At 36.7% G+C, this 22,106-nt stretch overlaps 1 protein-coding gene across 4 annotated transcripts in view; it reads right to left on the reverse strand.

Moving 5' to 3' along the window:
* Positions 1-22,106, reverse strand: part of NUP62CL (nucleoporin 62 C-terminal like) — a 145,888-nt gene that overhangs the window by 25,499 nt on the left and 98,283 nt on the right. For all 4 annotated transcript variants that reach the window (XM_054471554.2, XM_054471552.2, XM_054471555.2 and 1 more), the window contains 5 exons: positions 21,483-21,587; positions 14,064-14,199; positions 6,642-6,792; positions 5,996-6,045; positions 5,715-5,849 (listed from right to left, as the gene is read on the reverse strand). In XM_054471554.2, coding sequence (XP_054327529.1) covers positions 5,715-5,849; positions 5,996-6,045; positions 6,642-6,792; positions 14,064-14,199; positions 21,483-21,540 — 530 coding nt within the window. In that variant the 5' untranslated portion in view covers positions 21,541-21,587. The remainder of the gene's footprint in view (positions 1-5,714; positions 5,850-5,995; positions 6,046-6,641; positions 6,793-14,063; positions 14,200-21,482; positions 21,588-22,106) is intronic.

Genomic DNA, 22,106 nt, shown 5'->3' on the forward strand with positions numbered 1-22,106 from the left:
AGGAATATTATTGTTCAGAAAATGCTTTTCCCGTTTCTTGTCCAAGGATTTATACTATCTGCAAAAAGAGCTGTCAGTGATCTCTTTCTTCTTTTATTCTGCAATCAAACAGCAATTACCCTTTAATTGACTCATCTTAAACATCCCAATCACCCCTGCCAGGAAAACAAAAAGACTCAAACCATTTACTACCCACTACTAAAATAAAATAAAACAATCCAGGGCTAAGTACAGAAAATGGACAAAGAATTATAGTCTCCTTTTACTTACTTGATTGAGAACACTCCACTTATATTAATTCAACACAGAGAAACTAGAAATCAACTCTGCTGAGTGTCTAAATCTGCATATATTTACCTATGCACCAAAATTCTATTCCAACAAAACAAGTTTGAATTTTGGAATTACAATGGTAATCTAATATTTCATTAAGAGAAAATCCGTATTTTGTAAACTCTTGATCATCTATCTGTGTGAATACAGGGACATGGTAGCATGAATAATTTCAGATTAATTTATATTTGTCTTTGTTCAACTTTAGATTCACCCAAAGTACAGAATGGCATAATTTTTATAGCCAGAAGAGACTTACAGATCATTTAGTCTATCCTTGACATTTTGCAAAAGAAGGAGCCAAGACCCAGAGAGATTAAATGACTTAAAATTCTAATACTTTCTCAGCTATAACACACTGTATCTTCATAATTAAAAAAATGATAATGTGTATGTAGATAAAGAACTGTCTGTATATAATTGAACAAAGAGCTTACTAAAGAATAATCACCACTTATATATATGTCATTCATCTTCACCTACCCGATCCTGGCCTCACTCCTGATTATGATTAACTGATAGAAAGCACAATGGGAGCTCCCATAATGGGAGATCCCTCTTACTACTACTGCCACAGAGTGGGAGCGGGAAAAGGAGGACTCCATTTAGCTGCTAAGACAACAGGGAAAGGTACAGGAAATAAGCTGTTTAATCAGAGTATAGAGAAAGAAAAAAAAAACAATTCTTTCTTACCGCCAAATTAATTCACAGCACCTTAACTCTAATTGGAGCCTCAGCTGTAATTCCACTGATATAATACATTTATTATGAGCTAAGTAGTATTCTATGGGAGCAGGTGTAAACCTAATAACCATATTTCACCAAGTTTCTATAGAAAAATGTAAAGTCTCAAATTGTCAACCTAACAAATTTTAAAATACAATCTAATCATAAATTAAGGATTGCCTGGTTGTGTTTAACAGACACAAGCATACCTACTAACACTTATATGAGTATGTAAACAAATATGTAAAAAGAATGAACTGGCTAATAAGTGAACAGAAAAATAAATACAGGTACATACTTAGTTATGTGAAGAATAAGGGAGAAAACCATGACAACTTAGGGAAGAGTAATATTTTCACCTTCCTGGGAATAACCACAAAAAACTCACAACCTTTTCTGCCTCTAGATGTTTCCTGCTCCACTAACCACACCCAAGGGGCTTCATATCTCTAGAGGCAGGAAGAAACACTATAGAAGATGGAAGAAAGGGACTCGCTTAAAAGAACCACAGAATGCTAATTTCTTTTTAGAGACTGGATCTCACTCTGTCACCCAGGCTAGAGCACAGTGGTGCAAGCATAGCTACTGCAGCTTTCAACTCCTGGGCTCAAGTGATCCTCTCACCTCAGCCTCCAGAGTAGGTAGGACTATAGGTATGTACCACCATGCCCAGACAGATTTTTTCATTTTTTTTTTTTGATTTTTAAATTGAGCTATTTGTCTTTTTATTGTTGAGTTGTAAGAATTCTTTATATATTCTGAATATAAAGTCCCTTAACAGATATATGATTTGTAAATATTTTCTCCCATTCTGAAGATTGTCTTTTTACTTTCTTTTTTACCACGCCCAGCTAATTTTTGTATTTTTAGTAGAGATGGGGTTTCACCATGTTGGCCAGGCTGGTCTCGAACTCCTGATCTCGTGAGCCACCTATCTCAGCCTCCCAAGGTGCTGGGATTACAGGCATGAGCCACCGCGCCTGGCCATCTTTTCACTTTATTATTATTATTATTATTATTATTATTATTATTATACCTTAGGTTTTATGGTACATGTGCGCAATGTGCAGGTTAGTTACATATGTATACATGTGCCATGCTGGTGCGCTGCACCCACTAACTCATCATCTAGCATTAGGTATATCTCCCAATGCTATCCCTCCCCCCTCCCCCCACCCCGCAACAGTCCCCGAAGTGTGATGTTCCCCTTCCTGTGTCCATGTGTTCTCATTGTTCAATTCCCACCTATGAGTGAGAATATGCAGTGTTTGGTTTTTTGTTATGTTGCCCAGGCTGGTCTCAAACTCTTGTCCTAAAGCAATTCTCTTGCCTTGGCCTACCAAAGTGCTGGGGTTATAGGCATGAGCCACCATACCTGGCTGTACGCTAATTTCATACCAAATCTTGGTTGTCTAAGTACACAAAGCAGTAAACACACCGGATCAGTAGTGTCAAAGAACTTTCAAATGTATTCAGGTGATTAACAACATCCTTGAGATCTTGGGCCATTTGTTTCAGCTGAGCATCTATACTTTTTGCTAATCTGTAACTGAAAAGGCAAGTAAAATAAAGGGATTAACAAAAAGTGTTTTCTCCACTACCTATTGTTATTGACATATAAACAGGACACTGCCAATTGGATTTGCCCTAATTCCCCTATCTTTTCAGTGGAGCTCAGTTATGACTACTGATATATTTTCATGGATGCAGCATTTGTGACCTTATTATTACCATATTCTAAAAACACTCCAAATGAGAAGACTTTTATCTACCTTGCCATTTTTACCTTCACCTATTTATCCTCTAGGTGAATACCCCGGGGATCTGTAGAGCAAAGAAATCCTTTAAGGTGTCAAAATACACCTATAGGACATTTACATACAAAAGAGAAGTTATTTAGGGTTTGGCAATATTCAATAAATGCTGAGATGTCTTCAATGATCTTGAATACACAAATTTTCAAAATAAAACCTCATATAAATATACTTCATCAGGCAAAAAAGTGTTTTGAGAAATGAGCTTCACAATAATCAAAGATAGACAAACCTGCTAAGTTCACAAGTTAGTTGCCTAAATTCTCGAGATTTCCACCCAAAACACACACACACACACACACACACACACACACACACGACCCAGTCAATAAATATGTTTATGAGAATTAAAGTGGCCAGAGGATTTTTCAAACTTAATGTGTATATAGATTGAAAGAGTCAATTAGATTTGTAGGTAACATCTACTGCCTTTCTATGGCATAGTACTTATGCCATAGAATGGGTTGCCTAGATTATTGAAGATTCTGGTAAATATTTCATCACAGTATAAATCAGCGCCAGGCGCGGTGGCTCATGCCTGTAATCCCAGCACTTTGGGAGCCCGAGGAGAGCGGATCCTGAAGTCAGGAGTTCGAGACAAGCCTGGCCAACATGGTGAAACCCGGTCTCTACTAAAAATACAAAAAATTAGCTGGGCGTGCTGGTGCGTGCCTGTAATCCTAGCTACTCAGGACGCTGAGGCAGAAGAATCACTTGAATCCAGGAGGCAGAGGTTGCAGTGAGCCGAGATCATGCCACTGCATTCCAGCCTGGGCGACAGAGCAAGACTTCATCTTGAACATATATATATATACACAGACGCGTCTATATATTCATATATATATACACAGACGCGTCTATATATTCATATATATATACACAGACGCGTCTATATATTCATATATATACACAGACGCGTCTATATATTCATATATATACACAGACGCGTCTATATATTCATATATATACACAGACGCGTCTATATATTCATATATATACACAGACGCGTCTATATATTCATATATATACACAGACGCGTCTATATATTCATATATATACACAGACGCGTCTATATATTCATATATATACACAGACGCGTCTATATATTCATATATATACACAGACGCGTCTATATATTCATATATATACACAGACGCGTCTATATATTCATATATATACACAGACGCGTCTATATATTCATATATATACACAGACGCGTCTATATATTCATATATATACACAGACGCGTCTATATATTCATATATATACACAGACGCGTCTATATATTCATATATATACACAGACGCGTCTATATATTCATATATATACACAGACGCGTCTATATATTCATATATATACACAGACGCGTCTATATATTCATATATATACACAGACGCGTCTATATATTCATATATATACACAGACGCGTCTATATATTCATATATATACACAGACGCGTCTATATATTCATATATATACACAGACGCGTCTATATATACAGATGTATATATACACAGACGCGTGTATATATTCATATATACACAGACGCGTGTATATATTCATATATATACAGACGCGTGTATATATTCATATATATACAGACGCGTGTATATATTCATATATATACAGACGCGTGTATATATTCATATATATACAGACGCGTGTATATATTCATATATATACAGACGCGTGTATATATTCATATATATACAGACGCGTGTATATATTCATATATATACAGATGTATATACAGATATATAGATATATACAGATATATATATTCAGATATATATATACAGATATATATATTCAGATATATATATACAGATATATATATTCAGATATATATATACAGATATATATATACATATATATATATATATATATATGACTACAAAAGAGCAACTGGAAAGGAACTAATGTCATGAAGATTTCTTCAAACTACAGGTAGAATCTTATGGCCAAAAATGTAACTCTATATGTTTCAAAAAAAGATAGAATGCATAGAAAGCAATACAAAGAAAAGAAAAATTCACAAAGGTTGAAATACAAAAGCAGAAACTGATTTAGGTTAGTATAGATTAGTTGTACTTACCACATTTAATGCTCCTACAAAAAAGTTAACTTGCAAGCATGTTAAAAATAGGCCCAGTCTTAACTCATAATAAGTCATTGATAAAATGTGTCCAATTTAGTCTCAATCTAGATTATGTTGTTCATTCATACAAATTCTAATACTTAATAAATTGGCCAATTATCAAACCTCAGTTCCAGAGAAATAAAGTTACTTTGGGAATACTGGCACTGTATTGACAGAAGGTAAAGACTGAAGAGTTCACAAATAAAATATAGCGCTCCCAAGACATTGACAAAATCACTCCATTTTTGAAAGCTATACAGTTTGCCTCCAGATTAACAAATTGCCTTTAAAATAGCAAATGATTTATCACTAAAGAAATTGCATGACTATTAGTTTTAGCAGAATCAACATAAATATCCCACAATACCATGACACCATACACATAAAATTTGTACTTCTAATTTAAGAACAAATTTGACAAATACAAAAACTTTACAGTGAACATGCATAAGGTTGACAGTAATAACAGTAAACAAAATGCTATAAAACAAAATTGCCAGAATGATTTCCTCATTTACAAGCATCCAGAAAAGATAAGCAGAAAACAATCAAACAAATTGATAAATGTCAACTACAAAACTTGTCCCTTTCTACCGATTTGTATTCCTTGCCGTCCAATTCGACTTTTCCCCTCTGTTCCTGGAATGCTCTCATAATATGTAAGTCCTGCCCCATTCTTCAATCTTTATTCAGTTACTTACGTCTCCACATGCTCCTCATCTGCATCCTGCAGATAATGAAGTCCACTCTGGTCACTCGTAGACTCCCCTAAATAAGTCAACAGAAATTCTAGTTCCTGTTGCTGTGACAGGATAAAATCCAATTCTTGTTCCAACCTGAATAAAATAAGTTAATAAAAAGGCTGATGAAAGGAATGTAGAGTGACAAAAAGAAAAGAGTTAACAAACTACAGAAGGAAAAAAAAACACTGAATAAAAAGATAGGTCTTTAATCTTTCAACCAAGGAAATCTAAGCTTCTACCTTTTCTGATCCAGTTTCATTTTGTTCACTTCTCCATGTAAAATACTAATCTATAAAGAGAAATATGAATACAACAATATAAGTATTTGAATTTATATAACAATTTTAGAGCAATATTAATTTTCTCAAATATACTTCAAATATGAAAGATTTCCTTTTATTCAGGGTACTTGTTACCTAAGGAATATACTTTGAGCTGCTCACCAATATTGGAATAGAAAATTAACCACAGGGCTGGGTATGGTGGCTCATGCCTATAATCCCAGCACTTTGGGAAGCTGAGGCAGGAGGATCACTTGAGCCTAGGAGTTTGAGACCAGACTGGGCAACGCAGTGAGACCCTATCTCTACTGAAAAAACACACACACAGTTAGCTGGGGGTGCTGGTGTGCCCCTGTGGTCCCAGCTACTTAGGAGGCTGAGGCGGGAGAATTGCTTGAGCCAGGGAGATCGAGGCTGCAGTGAGCTATAATTGCACCACTGTGCTCCAGCCTAGGTGATACAGCAAGACCCTGTCTCAAAAAACAAAAACATAAACAAAACAACAACAACAAAGAAAACCACAAAACACAGGCAGGTCTATTTTCTTGTGTTCATGTGCAAATACTTGCACAATGTAGGTAGATTAATGAAAATATCTTCTTACCATCTCATCATTCTCAATAAATGTATGGTCCCAAGCATTGACCTGAGTGGCCTGGAGAAGAAAGTACTTCTCTTGATCTTCCAGCTCAAGGTTCCACTCATTTATAAGACCCTCCAGGTGACCATATGTCATCACAGGAGTTGCTATTGCACTAAAACATAAAAAGATGCAGGATGATCCAATAATCATACTTTAAAAAGTGTGATCAGATTTTAAAAACGAACACAGGAGGACTCTGAGAAGAAAACAGCATGTAAGGAATTTCCCATACCTGCTTCCCAAGAAAACAAACATAACTGGTAAAGATGATTAAAAAACAACCCCTCAAAGTCACTTGAAATTATCCTAGGGGAATATAGTACATAAAGATTTATTAAGAAACCTACTAAATCACAGCAAGAATAGCTAAAGTCTGTGCCATAATCTGCTCCTTCTCTTCCCCTCATCCCAGCTCAGCATGACAGAAGCTCCTTTCTAGGTAGGCATAGCTAAGGAGATAGGATTCTCTCTCCCCCAGCTCTTAGTCAAAGTGACCCATTCCCTGTTTGAGTAGTATCCACAAGAGAGTGGGCATTCCCCACTGGGTAGAACCATGCAGAACTCTGATTCCCCTGCCAAGTGGTATCAAAAAAGGCTCAGCAACTAGCTGATCTTTTGGCCAGCAGAGCCAGTCAATGGTGATTCCTCTGCTGGGGCAGTGTCAGCAGGGCTCAGTGGGAAGGTAATCATCAATTCCCTAAGTGGAAGACACAGGCACGATTCCAATTCCTCCACCAGGGTTCTTTCTGTGGGATCCAATGACAAGTTGAACCTAAATCCCTACCCAGTAGCAACAGGGCTCAATGAGGCAGAATGAGCCAGGGTTAGTCACCATTAGGCTTCACCTCTTGCCTCTGGTGTCAGAGAGACCCAGTGGAGAACTGAATCTCTATATCCACCCAGCATCATTACAACTGAACAAGGTGATTCAAGTTAGGGCTTATAGGGATCCTACTTCCTGCCATCCATGGGGTCAGCAATGCTCAATGAGAAGCTTGACCTCCACATCCACTGGCAAAGCCAAGACTAAATGAGGTAGGGCAAAGAGCGCCTAGTCAGTACTTTGTCCCCCTTCTCCCATGAGCCTGTGTCAGCTGGGCCCAGTAGAGAGCTAAGCCTTCATACTAACCAAGGAGGCTGAATGAAGTGATATGAAACAGAGTAGTTGACATTATGCTTCTTCTTCCCTCCCCTTGTGTCAGTGGGGCCAACAGGAAGCTGAAATTCTGCCTCCATCTGCAGCAACTAAGCAGTGTGAGTCAGTCCTCCACTTCTCCTTGATCTGGGGGCTCCAGGGCCCAGCTGGGAGCTGAGCTTACATCTCCACTTACTGGCAATAAAGTGGTAGCATGCAGTGTTCACCTTTCATGAGGGATGAGTCAGTGGGGCTAAACAGGAAGCAGTTTCCATACCACCCATCTGCCTTGAGGCAGCGTGGTAAGTGCTCCACTTTTGCTGGAGTGGTGTGGGTAAGGTCCAGTGGGAAGCCGAACATACAAACACACCCACCCCTTGTACTACATGTCAAAAAAGAGATGCTTGATGAAAAAAAAATCTGAAAATAGGACCTAGACTTTCCTAACATAATAGACAAAATGTCCAAGATAAAATTTTAAAAATTACCCATCATATCAAAACCCAGAAAACCCACAACTTGAAAGAGAAAAGACAACAGATGCTAACACTGAAAGGTATCAGATATTGGAATTATCTAAAAAGAATTTTAAAGCGACCATCAAAAAAAGGCTCAAACAAGCCATTTCAAATTTTCTTAAAACAAATGAAAAAATAGAAAATCTCAGCAAAGAAATAGAAGTTATGAAAAACAACCAAATGAAAGATATAGAACTGAAATGTAAAATAACCGAACTAACAAGCTCACCTAAGGAATTTGATAACAGAATGGAGTCAACAGAGGATAGAATAAGAAAACTTGATGACAGACAAATACAATTTACAGAAAACCAAAGAAAAACTTTGCAGAAACAAATAAAAAAAGTCTCAAGGACTTGGAGGACAATAATAAAAAGTAGTAACATTTGTATAATAAGAGTTCCAGAAAGAGAGGAAAGAGAGAATGGGACTGAAAAACGTATTTAAAAAAAAAAAAAAAGATTGAAAACTCTCAAAGTTTGTGAAAAGATATAAACTCATAGATTTAAGAAGCTGGACAAACCCCAAACAGAATAACTCAAATCCACGCTAAGACACAAAATAATTAAACTTCTGAAAACTAAAGACAAAGAAAAAAATCTTGAAAGCAACCAGAAAGAAAAAAATGCATTACTTAAAAGGGAGTATCAGTTTAGATGACAACAGATTTCTCATCTAAAACCATGCAAGCTTCAAGCACTGAATGAAAAAAAAGTGTCAACAATGACTTCTGTATCTGGTGAAAATGTACTTCAGAAATGAAGGGGGAGATAAAGATATTCTCACCTAAAGTCAAGTCAAGATAATTTGTTGCTAGCAAATCTACCCTTGAAGATTAAACAGAAAGGAAATGAAAACAGAAGACTTGGAACATCATATAAAGCAGCGATCCCCAACCTTTTTGGCACCAGGAACTGGTTTTGTGGAAGACGATTTTTCCACAGACGGCGGGAGGGGCCTGGGGGAGGATCATCAGGCATTAGATTCTCATCAGGAGCACACAACCTAGATCCCTTGCATGTGTAGTTCACTACAGGGTTCGCGCTCCTATGAGAATCTAATGTCTGATCTGACAGGAGGCGGAGCTCATGCAGTAATGCACGCTCACCTGCTGCTCACCTCTTGCTGTGTGGTCCGGTTCCTAACAGGCTACAGAGCAGTACTGGTCTTTGGCCCAGGGGTTGAGGACCCCTGATATAAAGTAAGGAATATCAAAACGGGTATAGACAAGGTAAATCTACTATTCTACTTCTCGTTTCTCAAATCATTTGATGGCTGAAGTAAAAATTATAACCCCATGTGATGTGATATTCAATGTACACAGAAGAAATGGCTGAGACAACCATACTTAAAAGCTAAGAGGGGTAAAAGGAACTAAATGGAATTAAGGTTTCTGCACTTCACCCAAACACTGTAGTAGTATGACTACACTGTTGTAAGTAATGCGTGTATCTGTAATACCTAGAGCAACCAGTAATAAAACTATACAAAATAATGTATTTAAAAACACTATAAACAGAACAAGATGAAACCCCCCCCCCCAAATATTCAAACAACTGACAGCAGGGTAAAAAAAAGAAAGAGAAGAACAAAAATCAGAGGCAACAAACAAATAAAATGGCAGATTTAAGCTCTAACATGAATAGTTACCTTAAATATAAATGTACTAAACATACCAATTAAAATACAGAGACTGGAAGAGTGAATAAAAAATGATCCAACAATATACTGTCTATAAGAAATTCACTTCAAATACAAGGATATATTAATACATAGTTTGAAAGTAAAAGAATGGAAAGAATGTACCATGCAAGGTTCATTTTTTAAAAAGAAATGGCTATATTAATATCAGATAAAGTGGACTACAGAGGAAAGAAAATTACTAGAACGAAAGAGAGACATTACAGAGTGATAAAGGAATCAAGGCATCCAGAAGGCTAGCAATCCTAAATGTATAGGCGACCAAACAAGAAAGCCTCAAAATACATGAAATAAAAACTGATAGAGCTAAAGGGAGAAATAGAGAAATCCACAATTAAAGGCGGAGACTTCAAAAAGCCACTCTCCACAACTGAAAGAACTACTAGACAGAAAGACTCCAATAATACAGAATCTGAAATTACAATGAAGCAACAGAATCTAATTTACATATATAGAACATTCCACCCTGCAGCAGAAAACACAATTTTCAAATGTCCATGGAACATTCATCAAGACAGACTGTATCCTCACCCACAAAACAAACCTAAATAAATTTAAAAGAACTAAAATCATACAAAGCATATTCTAATACCACAATGGGATCAAAGTAGCGATCAATACAGAAAAAACAACAAGAAAATCTCCAAACACTTGGAAATTAAACAACACACTTCTAAATATAAATTAGTCAAAGAGGGATTCACAAAGGAAATTTAAGAAGTATATAGAGCTGAATGAAATCACAATATAACATAATATGTAGGTCACAGTTAAGGAAGTGTTGAGTTGGGTATTTATAGCACTAAATGTGTACGTTAAAAAATAGGAAAAGTCTCAAATCAATAGTCTGAGTTCATACCTCAACAAACTAGAAAAAGAGCAAAATGAACTCAGTGCAATCAGAAGGAAGGAAATAATAGAGTAGATATCAAGTGAAATTGAAAACATGAAAAGAATAGAGAATAATTAAACAAATGCTGGCTCTTTGGGAAGCGATCGATAAAATCGATAAAAGACACAAACCACTAATATCAGAAATGAAACAGGAATATCCCTACAGCCATTAAAAGGACAATAATGGAATACTATGAACTACTTTATTTTTAACAACATAAAAAATGGGCCAACTCTTTAAAAACAATATATTCATCAAAAATGAACTAGATAACCTGAATAGTTCTAGAACCACTAAAGAAATTGATTTGTAATTTAAAGGCCCCTTTAGCCTAAAAGCCCCTTTAGCCGGGCGCGGTGGCTCACGCCTGTAATCCCAGCATTTTGGGAGGCCGAGACGGGCAGATCACGAGGTCAGGAGTTCCAGACCAGGCTGGCTAACACGGTGAAACCCCGTCTCTACTAAAAATACAAAAAAATTAGCTGGGCGTGGTGGCGGGTGCCTGCAGTCCCAGCTACTCAGGAGGCTGAGGCAGGAGAATGGGGTGAACCTGGGAGGCGGAGCTTGCAGTGAGCCGAGATCACGCCACTGCACTCCAGCCTGGGCGACAGAGCGAGACTCCGTCTCAAAAAAAAAAAAAAACAAAAAACAAAAAAAACAAAGATTAGCTGGACATGGTGGCGGGAGCTTGTAATCCCAGCTACTCAGGAGGCCTCGGCTGAGGCAGGAGAATCACTTGAACCTGGGAGGTGGAGGATGTAGTGAGCTAAGATCTTGACATTGCACTCTAGCCTGGGCGTCACAGTGAGACTCTGTCTCAAAAAAAAAAAAATAATAATAATAAATAAATAAATACCCCTTTAAAAGAAAGATACAGGCCGAGAAGTTTTCGCTAGAGAATTCTGCCAACATTTTATGAATTAACATTAATTTTACACTATTTCTTTTAGAAAACAGAATACTTTCCAGATCATTTTATAGAGCCAATATTACCCTGATATCAAAACTAGAGACATAAAAAAAGAAGAAAACTACAGACTAATATCTCTCATGAATTTAGATACAAAAGTCCTCAAACAAAATACCAGGAAACCAAATTTTTAAAAATGTATCAAAAAATTATACACCATGATCAAGTGGGATTTATTCCACATATGCAGGGCTGGTTGAACATCTGAAAATCAATCAGTGTAATCTACCACTTCACCAAGATAAAGAAACAAAATCTTAAGACTATCAATTGAGGCTGAAAAAGCATTTGACACAAATTGATTTTTGACAAAGGTGCAAAAGCAATTCAGGGGGAAAGATAGTCTTTCAATAAATGTTGTTGGAAAAACTCGACATCCACAGACAAAAAAAAAAAAAATTAATCTTGACCTAAACCTCACACCTTATATAAAAATTGACTCAAAATGGATCACAAGCTTAAATGTAAAATGTGAAACTATAAAACTTTTAGAAAAACACAGAAGAAAATCTTTGGGATCTAGGGCTAAGAAAAGAGTTCTTATAATTGACACTAAAAGCACAATTCATTAAAAGAAAATGTGATAAACTGTAACTCATTAATTAAAGGTTTTGATACAGCAAAAGGACCCTGTTAAGAGGATGAAAAGCCAAGTTACACAGTTAAAGAATATACTTATAAGCCACATATCTGACAAAAGACTGGCATCTAGAGTACATAACAAACTCTGAAAACCAAACAGTAAAAAAATCAAATAATCCAAGTAGAAAATGGACAAAAGATATGAACAGACATTTCACCAAAGAGGATCTAATGATGGCAAATAAACATGTGAAAAGACGTTCAACATCATTAGTCATCAGGGAAATGCAAATTAAAACCATAATGAGGTATCACTTCACATTTGTCAGAAGGGCTCAAATAAAAAGTAGTGACAACACCAAATCCTGGCAAGAATGCAGACAATCTGGATCACCCATACATTGCTAGTGGGCATGTAAAATGGCACAGTACTCTGGAAAAGAATTTGACAGTTTCTTAAAAAACAAAACAAACAAAAAACATGTAACCACCATACCACCCAACAACTGCACTCCTAGGCATTTATCCCAGAGAAATACTTATATTCATAATAAACATGTACATCAATGTTCACACCAGCTTTTTTCATAATATCCAAAAAACTGGAAACAACCTATATGTCCATCAACAGGTGAATGGTTAAACAAACCATGGTGCATCCACAATACCATGGAATACTACTCAGAAATAAAAAAGAACAAACTATTGATGCACATGACAACTTGGGTGGATCACAAGGAATTATGCTGAATAAAAAAATCCAATCCCCAAAGGTCACATATATATGACTCTATCTGTATAACACTCTTGAAATGTCAAGATTATAGAAATAGAGAACATTAATTGTTGCTCAGGGTCAAGGAAAGGAGGGGAGTGGGTGTGGCTATATAAGGGCAACAGGAGGAATCCTTGTAGTTATAAAACTGTTCAGTATTTTGACTGTAGCAATATCAATATCTTGGTTGTGATATTATACTGTAGTACTGTTAAGATGTTATCATTGGAGGAAATGATATAAAGACCATACAGAATGTTGTGTATTATTTCTTACATATACATGTGACTCTACAATTATCTCAAAATAAAAAGCTTAATTTAAAAAATGAACAAATACTAGAGAGAAACATCATATACAAGCTCCAGAGCTTGACTTCCTGAATTTTAATCCTGGATCAACCATTAACAAGTATGTGACTATGAGCAGATTATAAAATCTCTATATGCTCTTCTTTTCTCACCTATAAAATGGGAATGAAAATACTGCCTACCTCATAGGGTTACTGTGAGGATAAATGACATGATGCTTGTAATGCATTGTCATCTTGCTAAACATACAGTAATTGTGCAATAAGTGGTAGCTATTATTAGTAATAGTAATGATTCCATTATAATGATATTCAGAAGGTAAAGGTATGCTGTTGTTTATTCAACTTCCTAAGCTACAGAAATCTTTCTCTTAACTGTTCCCTCAACTCAGTCATTTAGCTAACTTTCAAATATTATTCTAAAGTTATCCAAGCAAATGTCTTGTACATGATAAATAAAATGAAACACATGCAAGTTTTTAAATAAATAGGCTTACCTAACAGTTGAAGTATAAGGTACAAGGTTTTCAAACCCTCTTGATGACAGTTGGTTTTGGTTCACAGTAAAGCCACTGGTGATTGTGGTAGTAGTGTTGGTGGTGAAAGTGGTGGTGGTAGTCGTTGAAGTTGTAACTGGAAAATAAAGTGTATAATGTTAGTAAGAAATGAGAAATTTGTTTCATTTAAGCCTTGATCATTCAGATTTAAAATTATGGAGGCACTTTTAAAAATACAAATTTGAACTCAAAGATGCAGATTTGAATTCAACACTGTGGTAATATGAAATAATAAACGGCAGGCCAGGTACCTGGATTAACTTTCCAGCTGAAAATCCTGGATAAATTCATAGAAAAATAAAACTTCTAACCAACCCAATAACCATGAAAGAAATCAAATCAATCCTCAAAATTCTTCTCATAAAGAAAACTCCAGTCCCAGATGCCACTGCTAGTAAGTTTTATGAAACTTTCAAGAAAAGAATAATTGCAATTTACAAAAGATCTCTGTACATCTATATCTTTGCATATTTACATGACTGTATCTGTATAATTAATTCCTAGAAATAAAATTTCTAGATCAAAGTGTCAGCATGCTCTAAATTTTAACATAACTTGCCAAATTGCCCTATCTAAACAATTTTGCCAATTTATGTCCCTATCAATAGGAAAGAGTGCCTATTTCTTTATACCACAGCCAATACTAGGCATGCATTTTTGCAAACCCTAGTCAAAAGCCTCTCAAAGCTTTATCTAAAGCCCAGACTCTCTCCTATATGTCTTTTTCTGTTACACCCCTATTAGAATGTCCTGCTCTCTATAGATAAAATCCTAAGTACACTTCATGGCTTGACTCAAATTCTTTGTTCCCCATATTTATCACCCACTTCTCTCCTACTCATAGTTTCCTTTGGTTTTCTAAATTTCTGCAGCACTTTTGGTTCTTATTACACACTGAGCACTTAATGAACAAGGCACAGAATATTGTAGCTGCTAGGGCACTGGGAAGGTTTTATTTTCTTCTTTTTGGTTCTCTGCATTTTCAAATGTTCTTACAACTAGTAAATGCTGCTTCTGTAACAAGAAATCTGTTATGAAAATATAACGTACATGATTGTTTGTTTTATGTTAGCTTTGCTTTCCCAATTAGCAATAGTTTCAGGTTAATGGCCACACTAGATAAATGCATAAACCATAGTGCCTGCTATAAGCACTGACTAGTCTGAGGGAGGCTGGCCTGAGGGAACATTCCTGCTGAGGGAACAAGCTCAAATACCCATTCTTTGTTCCAGATAACTCTGTCCTTTTTGTTCCTGGTTCACAGTTGACTGGGCAGGATGGCCAACTGAAGGATGGGAAGCCATCCAATGTACTACTAGCAGCCTATCTGAGGGTCTGGCACAAAAAGCTATAGCAAAACAGGATTAATATGAGTCAGAATTTCATTTCCAAAAATTTAGCAATATGGAAAAAATCTGACTCTAGGCAGATACTGGGAAATATTTCCAAAAGTATAGAAGGAATCCAATTATAGGCAGAAAGACTTGATAGGACTGACAGAAGGAGATGAAGTAGAAGTAAGGGACCATGAGCAAGTCATAATTAAGAATAAGGTACAGCAGGAAAGCAGAGAAAGAGGTAAGGAAACCAATGAGAAATTAAAAAAAAAGAAAAAAGTAGACAAAGGGAGAATAACTGAATTATGCATATGCAATGTTTGATTTGGGAGGTCCCTAAAGCTGCCTTAAGAATAATCTTAAGTTCCAATTTCCTTAAGGTAACAGTGTCATGGCAATGACTTTACTTGAATTCCACAAGACTCCATTTCCTTTTTGGCCACAAAGGTTCTTATGATAAATTCCCCATTCTTTATGTTAGCCCTTGTGAGGGTAAAATGTGCACCACAGAGGAAGACCATGCCCAATCACAAAGAAGCCCAGGAGTTACTATGGTTAGAACAGTGGAGAGATTACAGATTGGATCTTGTGTGATATTCTTTACAACCGTAAGTCATCATTTTATTCATCTGAGAACAAAAATCTTACCTGAAAGGAAAACCTTCCTCAAAAATGCTAAAAATTAATGATAATGCCAATAGACTCCCTTTATTGATTAATTCACCCAAACACTGAGTAACTATTGCATTCAAGGCAGAAAGAAATTTTTTTTAAAAAACATGAGCCCTTCTTGTAAAGGAGAATATCTTCACCCAAAAATGGTTTTCTAATAAAGTAATCTGTATTTCCTAACATGGATAGATATTCAAAGATATATAATTGGCTAGGCATGGTGGCTCACACCTGTAATCCCAGCACTTTGGGAGGCCGAGGCAGTTATATCACTGGAGGTCAGGAGTTTGAGACGAGCCTGGCCAACTTGGTGAAACCCCATCTCTACTAAAAATACAAAAATCAGCCAGATGTGGTGCACACCTGTAATCCCAGCTACCCAGGAGGCTAAGTGAGCGACAGAGCGAGATTCTGTCTCAAAAAACATAAAAGAAAAAGAAAATAAAAAGATGTATACTTAAGAGGAAACAGCAAATTCTAAGAATGTGTGTACACACACACACACACACACACACACACACACACACAGAGAGAGAGTATGGTACCATTTTTATAAAACAAATTTAATGTATGTTTGTATATGCTTAGAAAAAAGTCTAGAAAGATAAACAAACTGTTCTCTCTAGAGGAAGTGATATGTATATATGCATGTACGAATTGTTTTTACCTATAAGCAGCCCAAACATAAAGGAATCCTGAGTCATTTTAAAACAGTATGATTATTTTAACTTTTTTTTTTTTTTTTTTTTTTGAGATGGAGTCTCGCTCTGTCACCCAGGCTAGAGTACAGTGGCACAATCTTGGCTCACTGCAACCTCCACCACCTGGGTTCAAGTGATTCTCCTGCCTCAGCCTCCCGAGTAGCTAGGACTACAAGCACATGCCACCACGCCCGGCTAATTTTTTGTATTTTTAGTAGAGATGGGGTTTCACTGTATTAGCCAGGATGGTCTTGATCTCCTGACCTCGTGATCCGCCTGCCTCGGCCTCCCAAAGTGCTGGGATTACAGGCATGAGCCACCGCACACGGCTTATTTTAACTTTTTATCCAGTTTTATTTTTGTTATCTTTCATGCTATTTTTAAAGGCATAAATTAACTCTGGCATATTCAAATAATATTTCAATTGATACCAAATAAAGGAATGGGTTTGAAAGTTCTATCACAGTCTGATTTTGCAAATTACAACTTTGGTCTTAACCAGTTAATACAGTCAATCCTACAATATCTGTGTAGTAAAAGGGAAGTATGGTTCTAAAAATAATACAAAAAAACTACACACTAAATTTGAACTCACATTTAAAAAATAATGAAAATAGCCTTTAAAATATTCTACTATCAAATTTTCCTATCCTGTCCCTGATCAACAACTATACATCTTATTCCATATTGGAAATGGTCATCATCACCTTCCCAAACTATAAAAAGCAAATTTCTCTTAAAATTTGCTGATTATACCTAGGGCAGACAGTAATCCCAAATGGCTGTAAATCTGCAGATACAGATGCTTGAAAGCTGCTCTGCAAGACTGGTTAGTGAGATGAAGAATCTGAATAAGTAAATACACTTCAAGAGAAAGAAAGGTAAGTAGGGGGAAGAAAACACCCCAAATTGGGGCTGTCAGGTTGAGACATACCTAATGGGGAGAAGGGTAAGTGCTTAAGGTCCTGGTGGGTGAAATGGTGTGTATTAGTCTGTTCTCATGCTGCTAATAAAGACATACCCGCGACTGGATAGTTTATAAAGGAAAGAGGTTTAATTGACTCACAGTTTCACATGGCTGGGGAGGCCTCACAATCATGACAGAAAGTGAATGAGGAGCAAAGTCACACCTTACATGGTGACAGGCAAGAGAGCTTGTGTAAGGGAACTCCCTTTTATAAAACCATCATATCTTGTGAGACTTATTCACTATCACAAGAACAACATGAGAAAGACACGATTCAGTTACCTCTCACCAGGTCCCTCCCACAACACATGGGAATTATGGGAGCTACAATTCAAGATGAGATTTGGGTGAGGACATAGCCAAACCATATCATGGTGCTAAGGGATGGGCTAGTGGCAAAAGTAGTATTTGTAGAAAGGAATTTGAGACTTATATAGATAAGGGCTGGGTATGACAGCATCATCAAAGAGGCTGCCCATTCATATTTCAGTGATTCAACCCATGACTAAAAGAATCAGGGTTTTTTTGGTCATTGTTTTATGGGGAAATGTGTTACATTTTTTGCGAATATGGTAACTTGTAATGTTCTTATGACACACCCTTCACAAGTCTCACACATTGGCCAGTTAGTCTACTAAACAGTAGAAACTCATAAGGTCATGTAAAAGAATAAATAAAGAGATGAGGCCAGGTGTGGTGCCTCATGCCTACAAGCTGAGCACTTTGGGAGGCCAAGGTGGGAGGATAGCTTGAGCCCAGGAGTTTGAGACAGGCCTGGACAATGTAGTGAGACCTCATCTCTACTAAAAAAAAAAAAAAAAAAAAAATCAGTTCGTCATGGTGGTGCATGCCTGCAGTCCCAGGTACTCAGAAGGCTGAGGTGGGAGGATCGCTTGAATCCAGGAGATTAGGCTGCAGTCAGCTATAATCACGCCACTGCACTCTAACCTGTGTGACAAAGTGAGACTGTATCTTTAAAAAAAAGGGAGGGATGATATACATGTCTGTTTAGGAATAATTATTTTAAGCTTAAAAGGGATTGACTTTTAGTTTAAGCCAGATTTAAAAAGATTCATTTAATCCCTAAGTAAACTTCTTACAGTAAAAACAAACAAGACTTCCCCAAAATGGAGTCTAACTTAAAAGACAGGTTTGAGTAGATGACCCCTTACCACCCAGCTCCAATAGCTATGGGCAATGGATAACCAAGTTTTCTTCCATCTACAACCTAACTAGCTCCTAACTGGCAGAAACAAATTTAGAATAGGTCTAGGGAAACTCCTATAACCAACTTTAGAAGAGGGCCAACTTTAATAGAGGTCAAAACTTAAATTAACTTTTAGAGAAAAAAAAAACTTTATCAATCTCAACCAGATAAATACTGTGATCAATAACAAAAATTCTTAAGTTTGATGGTTGGCAAGAATTTGGCAGCTGTTTTGCCTAGTCATCTCAAAGAAGTAACATCATTGATATCAACTGTCTCATTGTACTCTTTGGCAATCATCTACATAAACATATTGGTGTACCTTTTGGATACTCTGATGAGATGGTCAAAACCACTTAGCCCTAAAAGCCATAGAACCTACTTACTGCTTGTTATGAAGCACATTTCCAATGAGAGCCCCAAGACATCCTGATAATTCTAAAATCTTACTAACTGCAGTAGGAGCTGCTCCACCTGCTCCAGAGAATTTTAATGCAAATCCCAAGGTTATAATATCAAGTGTTCTAGCCGAAGTTGTTGGAGCACCAACTGCAGAGAACAACATAATCTTAACTATTACCCTTTAAATCAAAAACAGTGAGAAATTTATATAGTCTTTTTCATCTGAAGAGTTCTTTAGAAACTTTTGGTTAAACTTCAAAAAACCATGGTCAAACCATTTATATGAAATGTCCAGAAAAGGCAAATATATAGAGATGGAAAACAGATTAGTGGTTGTCTGTGGCTGAGGGATCTTATTGCAATGATGGAAATGCTCTAAAACTAAATACAGTGATGGTTACACAATTCGATAAACTTACTAAAATTTCTGGATTGCATACTTAAAGTAAGTTAATTTTATGATGTATAAGTTATAATTCATTAAAGTTAATTAAAAGATATTGTGGTCCCAATATCTTTTCATTTTGTAGACAAGGACATCAGAGGGAGAAAAGTGGGGGAACCTGTCAAAGGTCAGAGAGCAAGTTTTGACTGAACATGGAATTAATTCAATAATTTTAACTCTAAACCTTGGACATGGTCATATTCATGAAATCTATCACAGTTGAGAAGGATACTGCTTACATATATCAAAATGATTCCAGAATCATAGTCATGTCTCAAAATTGAAGTCTAAGTGGTAGAAAACATAACTCATGTGGTAACCAATCTTAACTAATGCCTAACTATGCCAATAACACAAGAGGATGGTGATGGTTAATTGAGCACTATTCATCCTCAATGAAGCATCAAACATTTTCTGGCTAGTTGTATTCCCAGGAATGGAGACAATCTTACTGTCATCGAGCTGGGGGAGGGGGGCTATTACAGCTAGGATTACAACAAAATTTAATGATGAACATTATGATATTGTGAAGAAGAAACCTTAAAAGAAGTCAGTTTATAGAGGACTGTAAGAAAAAATTGCCTGAGACATATAAAATTCAGTATTTTCTTTTCTTTTTTCTTTCTTTCTTTCTCTCTCTCTCCCTCCCTCCCTCCCTCTCTCTCCCCCTCTCTCTCTTTCTTTCTTCCTTTCTTTCTTTTTTTTTTTGTTTGACAGGGTCTTACTCTGTCACCCAGGCTGGAGTGCAGTGGTGCAATCTTGGCTCACTGTAGCCTTGACCTCCTGGGCTCAAGCAATCCTCCCACCTAAGCCTCCCCAGTAGCTGGGACTACAGGCACGCACCACTACGTCCGGCAAATTTTTGTATTTTTTGTAGAGACAGGGTTTTACCATGTTGCCCAGGCTGGTCTCAAACTCCTGGGCTCAAGCATTCCACCTGCCATGGCCTCCCAAAATGCTAGGATTACAGGCATGAGCCACTGAGCCTGGCCTGAATTCAATATTTTCAACATTTGCTATTACTATACTAATGGAAAATGTGTAACAAAGAAGTTGGGGTTACGAGATAATGTCTCACCTTTTAGGTCAAAGCATCCAGATAGATGGTCCTCTTCAGGTGGAGAGGTCACAAGACATCACACAATGTCAATTAGAACCCCAAAACTACAGGTGGTCCTTTGTCATGTTCCACTTCTGATAGGTAAAATGTAAGGACCACAAACCAGGTCGGTATCAAAAAACACACTATAGCAAGGCTCCTACATTTATTTCCCATTTTATCTTAGTCACATGGATAAGGACTTCTTCCCCTCAGAAATACTTGGCAAAACTCCTACTCTCCCTTCTGTTAATAGCTTCAAGAAGTTGTTTCAATGCATCACAATATTAATGAATTACATGCTTAAAGTTAGCATTTTAAGCTATAATAACCATGTTAATATAAAAAATTCACAGCTAAAGACATGAGAATTAGGTTCTTAAGCAAAGCTACTATTGATATCAGCAATTATAAATGGGTTCAAGAATAATGATAATTTCTGAGACAGAGATCTGTAGCATATACTGGCAAATAGAGTAAGGTGGCCTCATGGGAAATAACACTATTTTCTTTAGAATGAGTAACTTACATGAGAGCCCAATAGCAGCAGTGGAGGTCAAAGAATTTGATATTGAGGTAAACTGCATGGTGCTTGAACTAGTGGTGGTGGCAACAGCAGCTGCTGGAGCCAAACCTAAAAATCAAAGTAACAAACAGAAAAATATGTCACCAAAAATAATTTTTAAAAGTAAAACACCATTATAACAAGGTTCATTAATATGGAGAAATAAAAACAAAGCAGGGAAAAGCAGGTATCCTGAAACCTAATCAATAAGACAGAGTAAAACCTTGATTAAAAAAACAGTTCATTGGTACTACTTTAGTATAGTCAGTCTTCTAGCACCATCATAACAAAGAAATTCTACTTTACTGAAAAAGAAGTCCTAAGAGGGGGGATCCACTTCCAGAACTGCAGCATAAAAAGTCCCATGGACCTGTTCCCAAGTAAATCCATAACCAGCAAAAAGTTCCAGCAAAAAGTTATTTTTTTTTCTTTAAATAGGAAATGGCTGGAAATTGTTCTAAGACCCCACAGCAAATGAAGAAACATTTATTCAAGAAAATCTGCTAAAACTCAGTAATCTAACAGCGACAGTCTATGGCATATGAGCCACAAGTCACTCCTTTCCTTTCACCATCCCCTTGTCTACCT

The sequence above is a fragment of the Pongo pygmaeus genome, chromosome X (genome assembly GCF_028885625.2).
Source record: "Pongo pygmaeus isolate AG05252 chromosome X, NHGRI_mPonPyg2-v2.0_pri, whole genome shotgun sequence".
Classification (NCBI taxonomy): domain Eukaryota; kingdom Metazoa; phylum Chordata; class Mammalia; order Primates; family Hominidae; genus Pongo; species Pongo pygmaeus.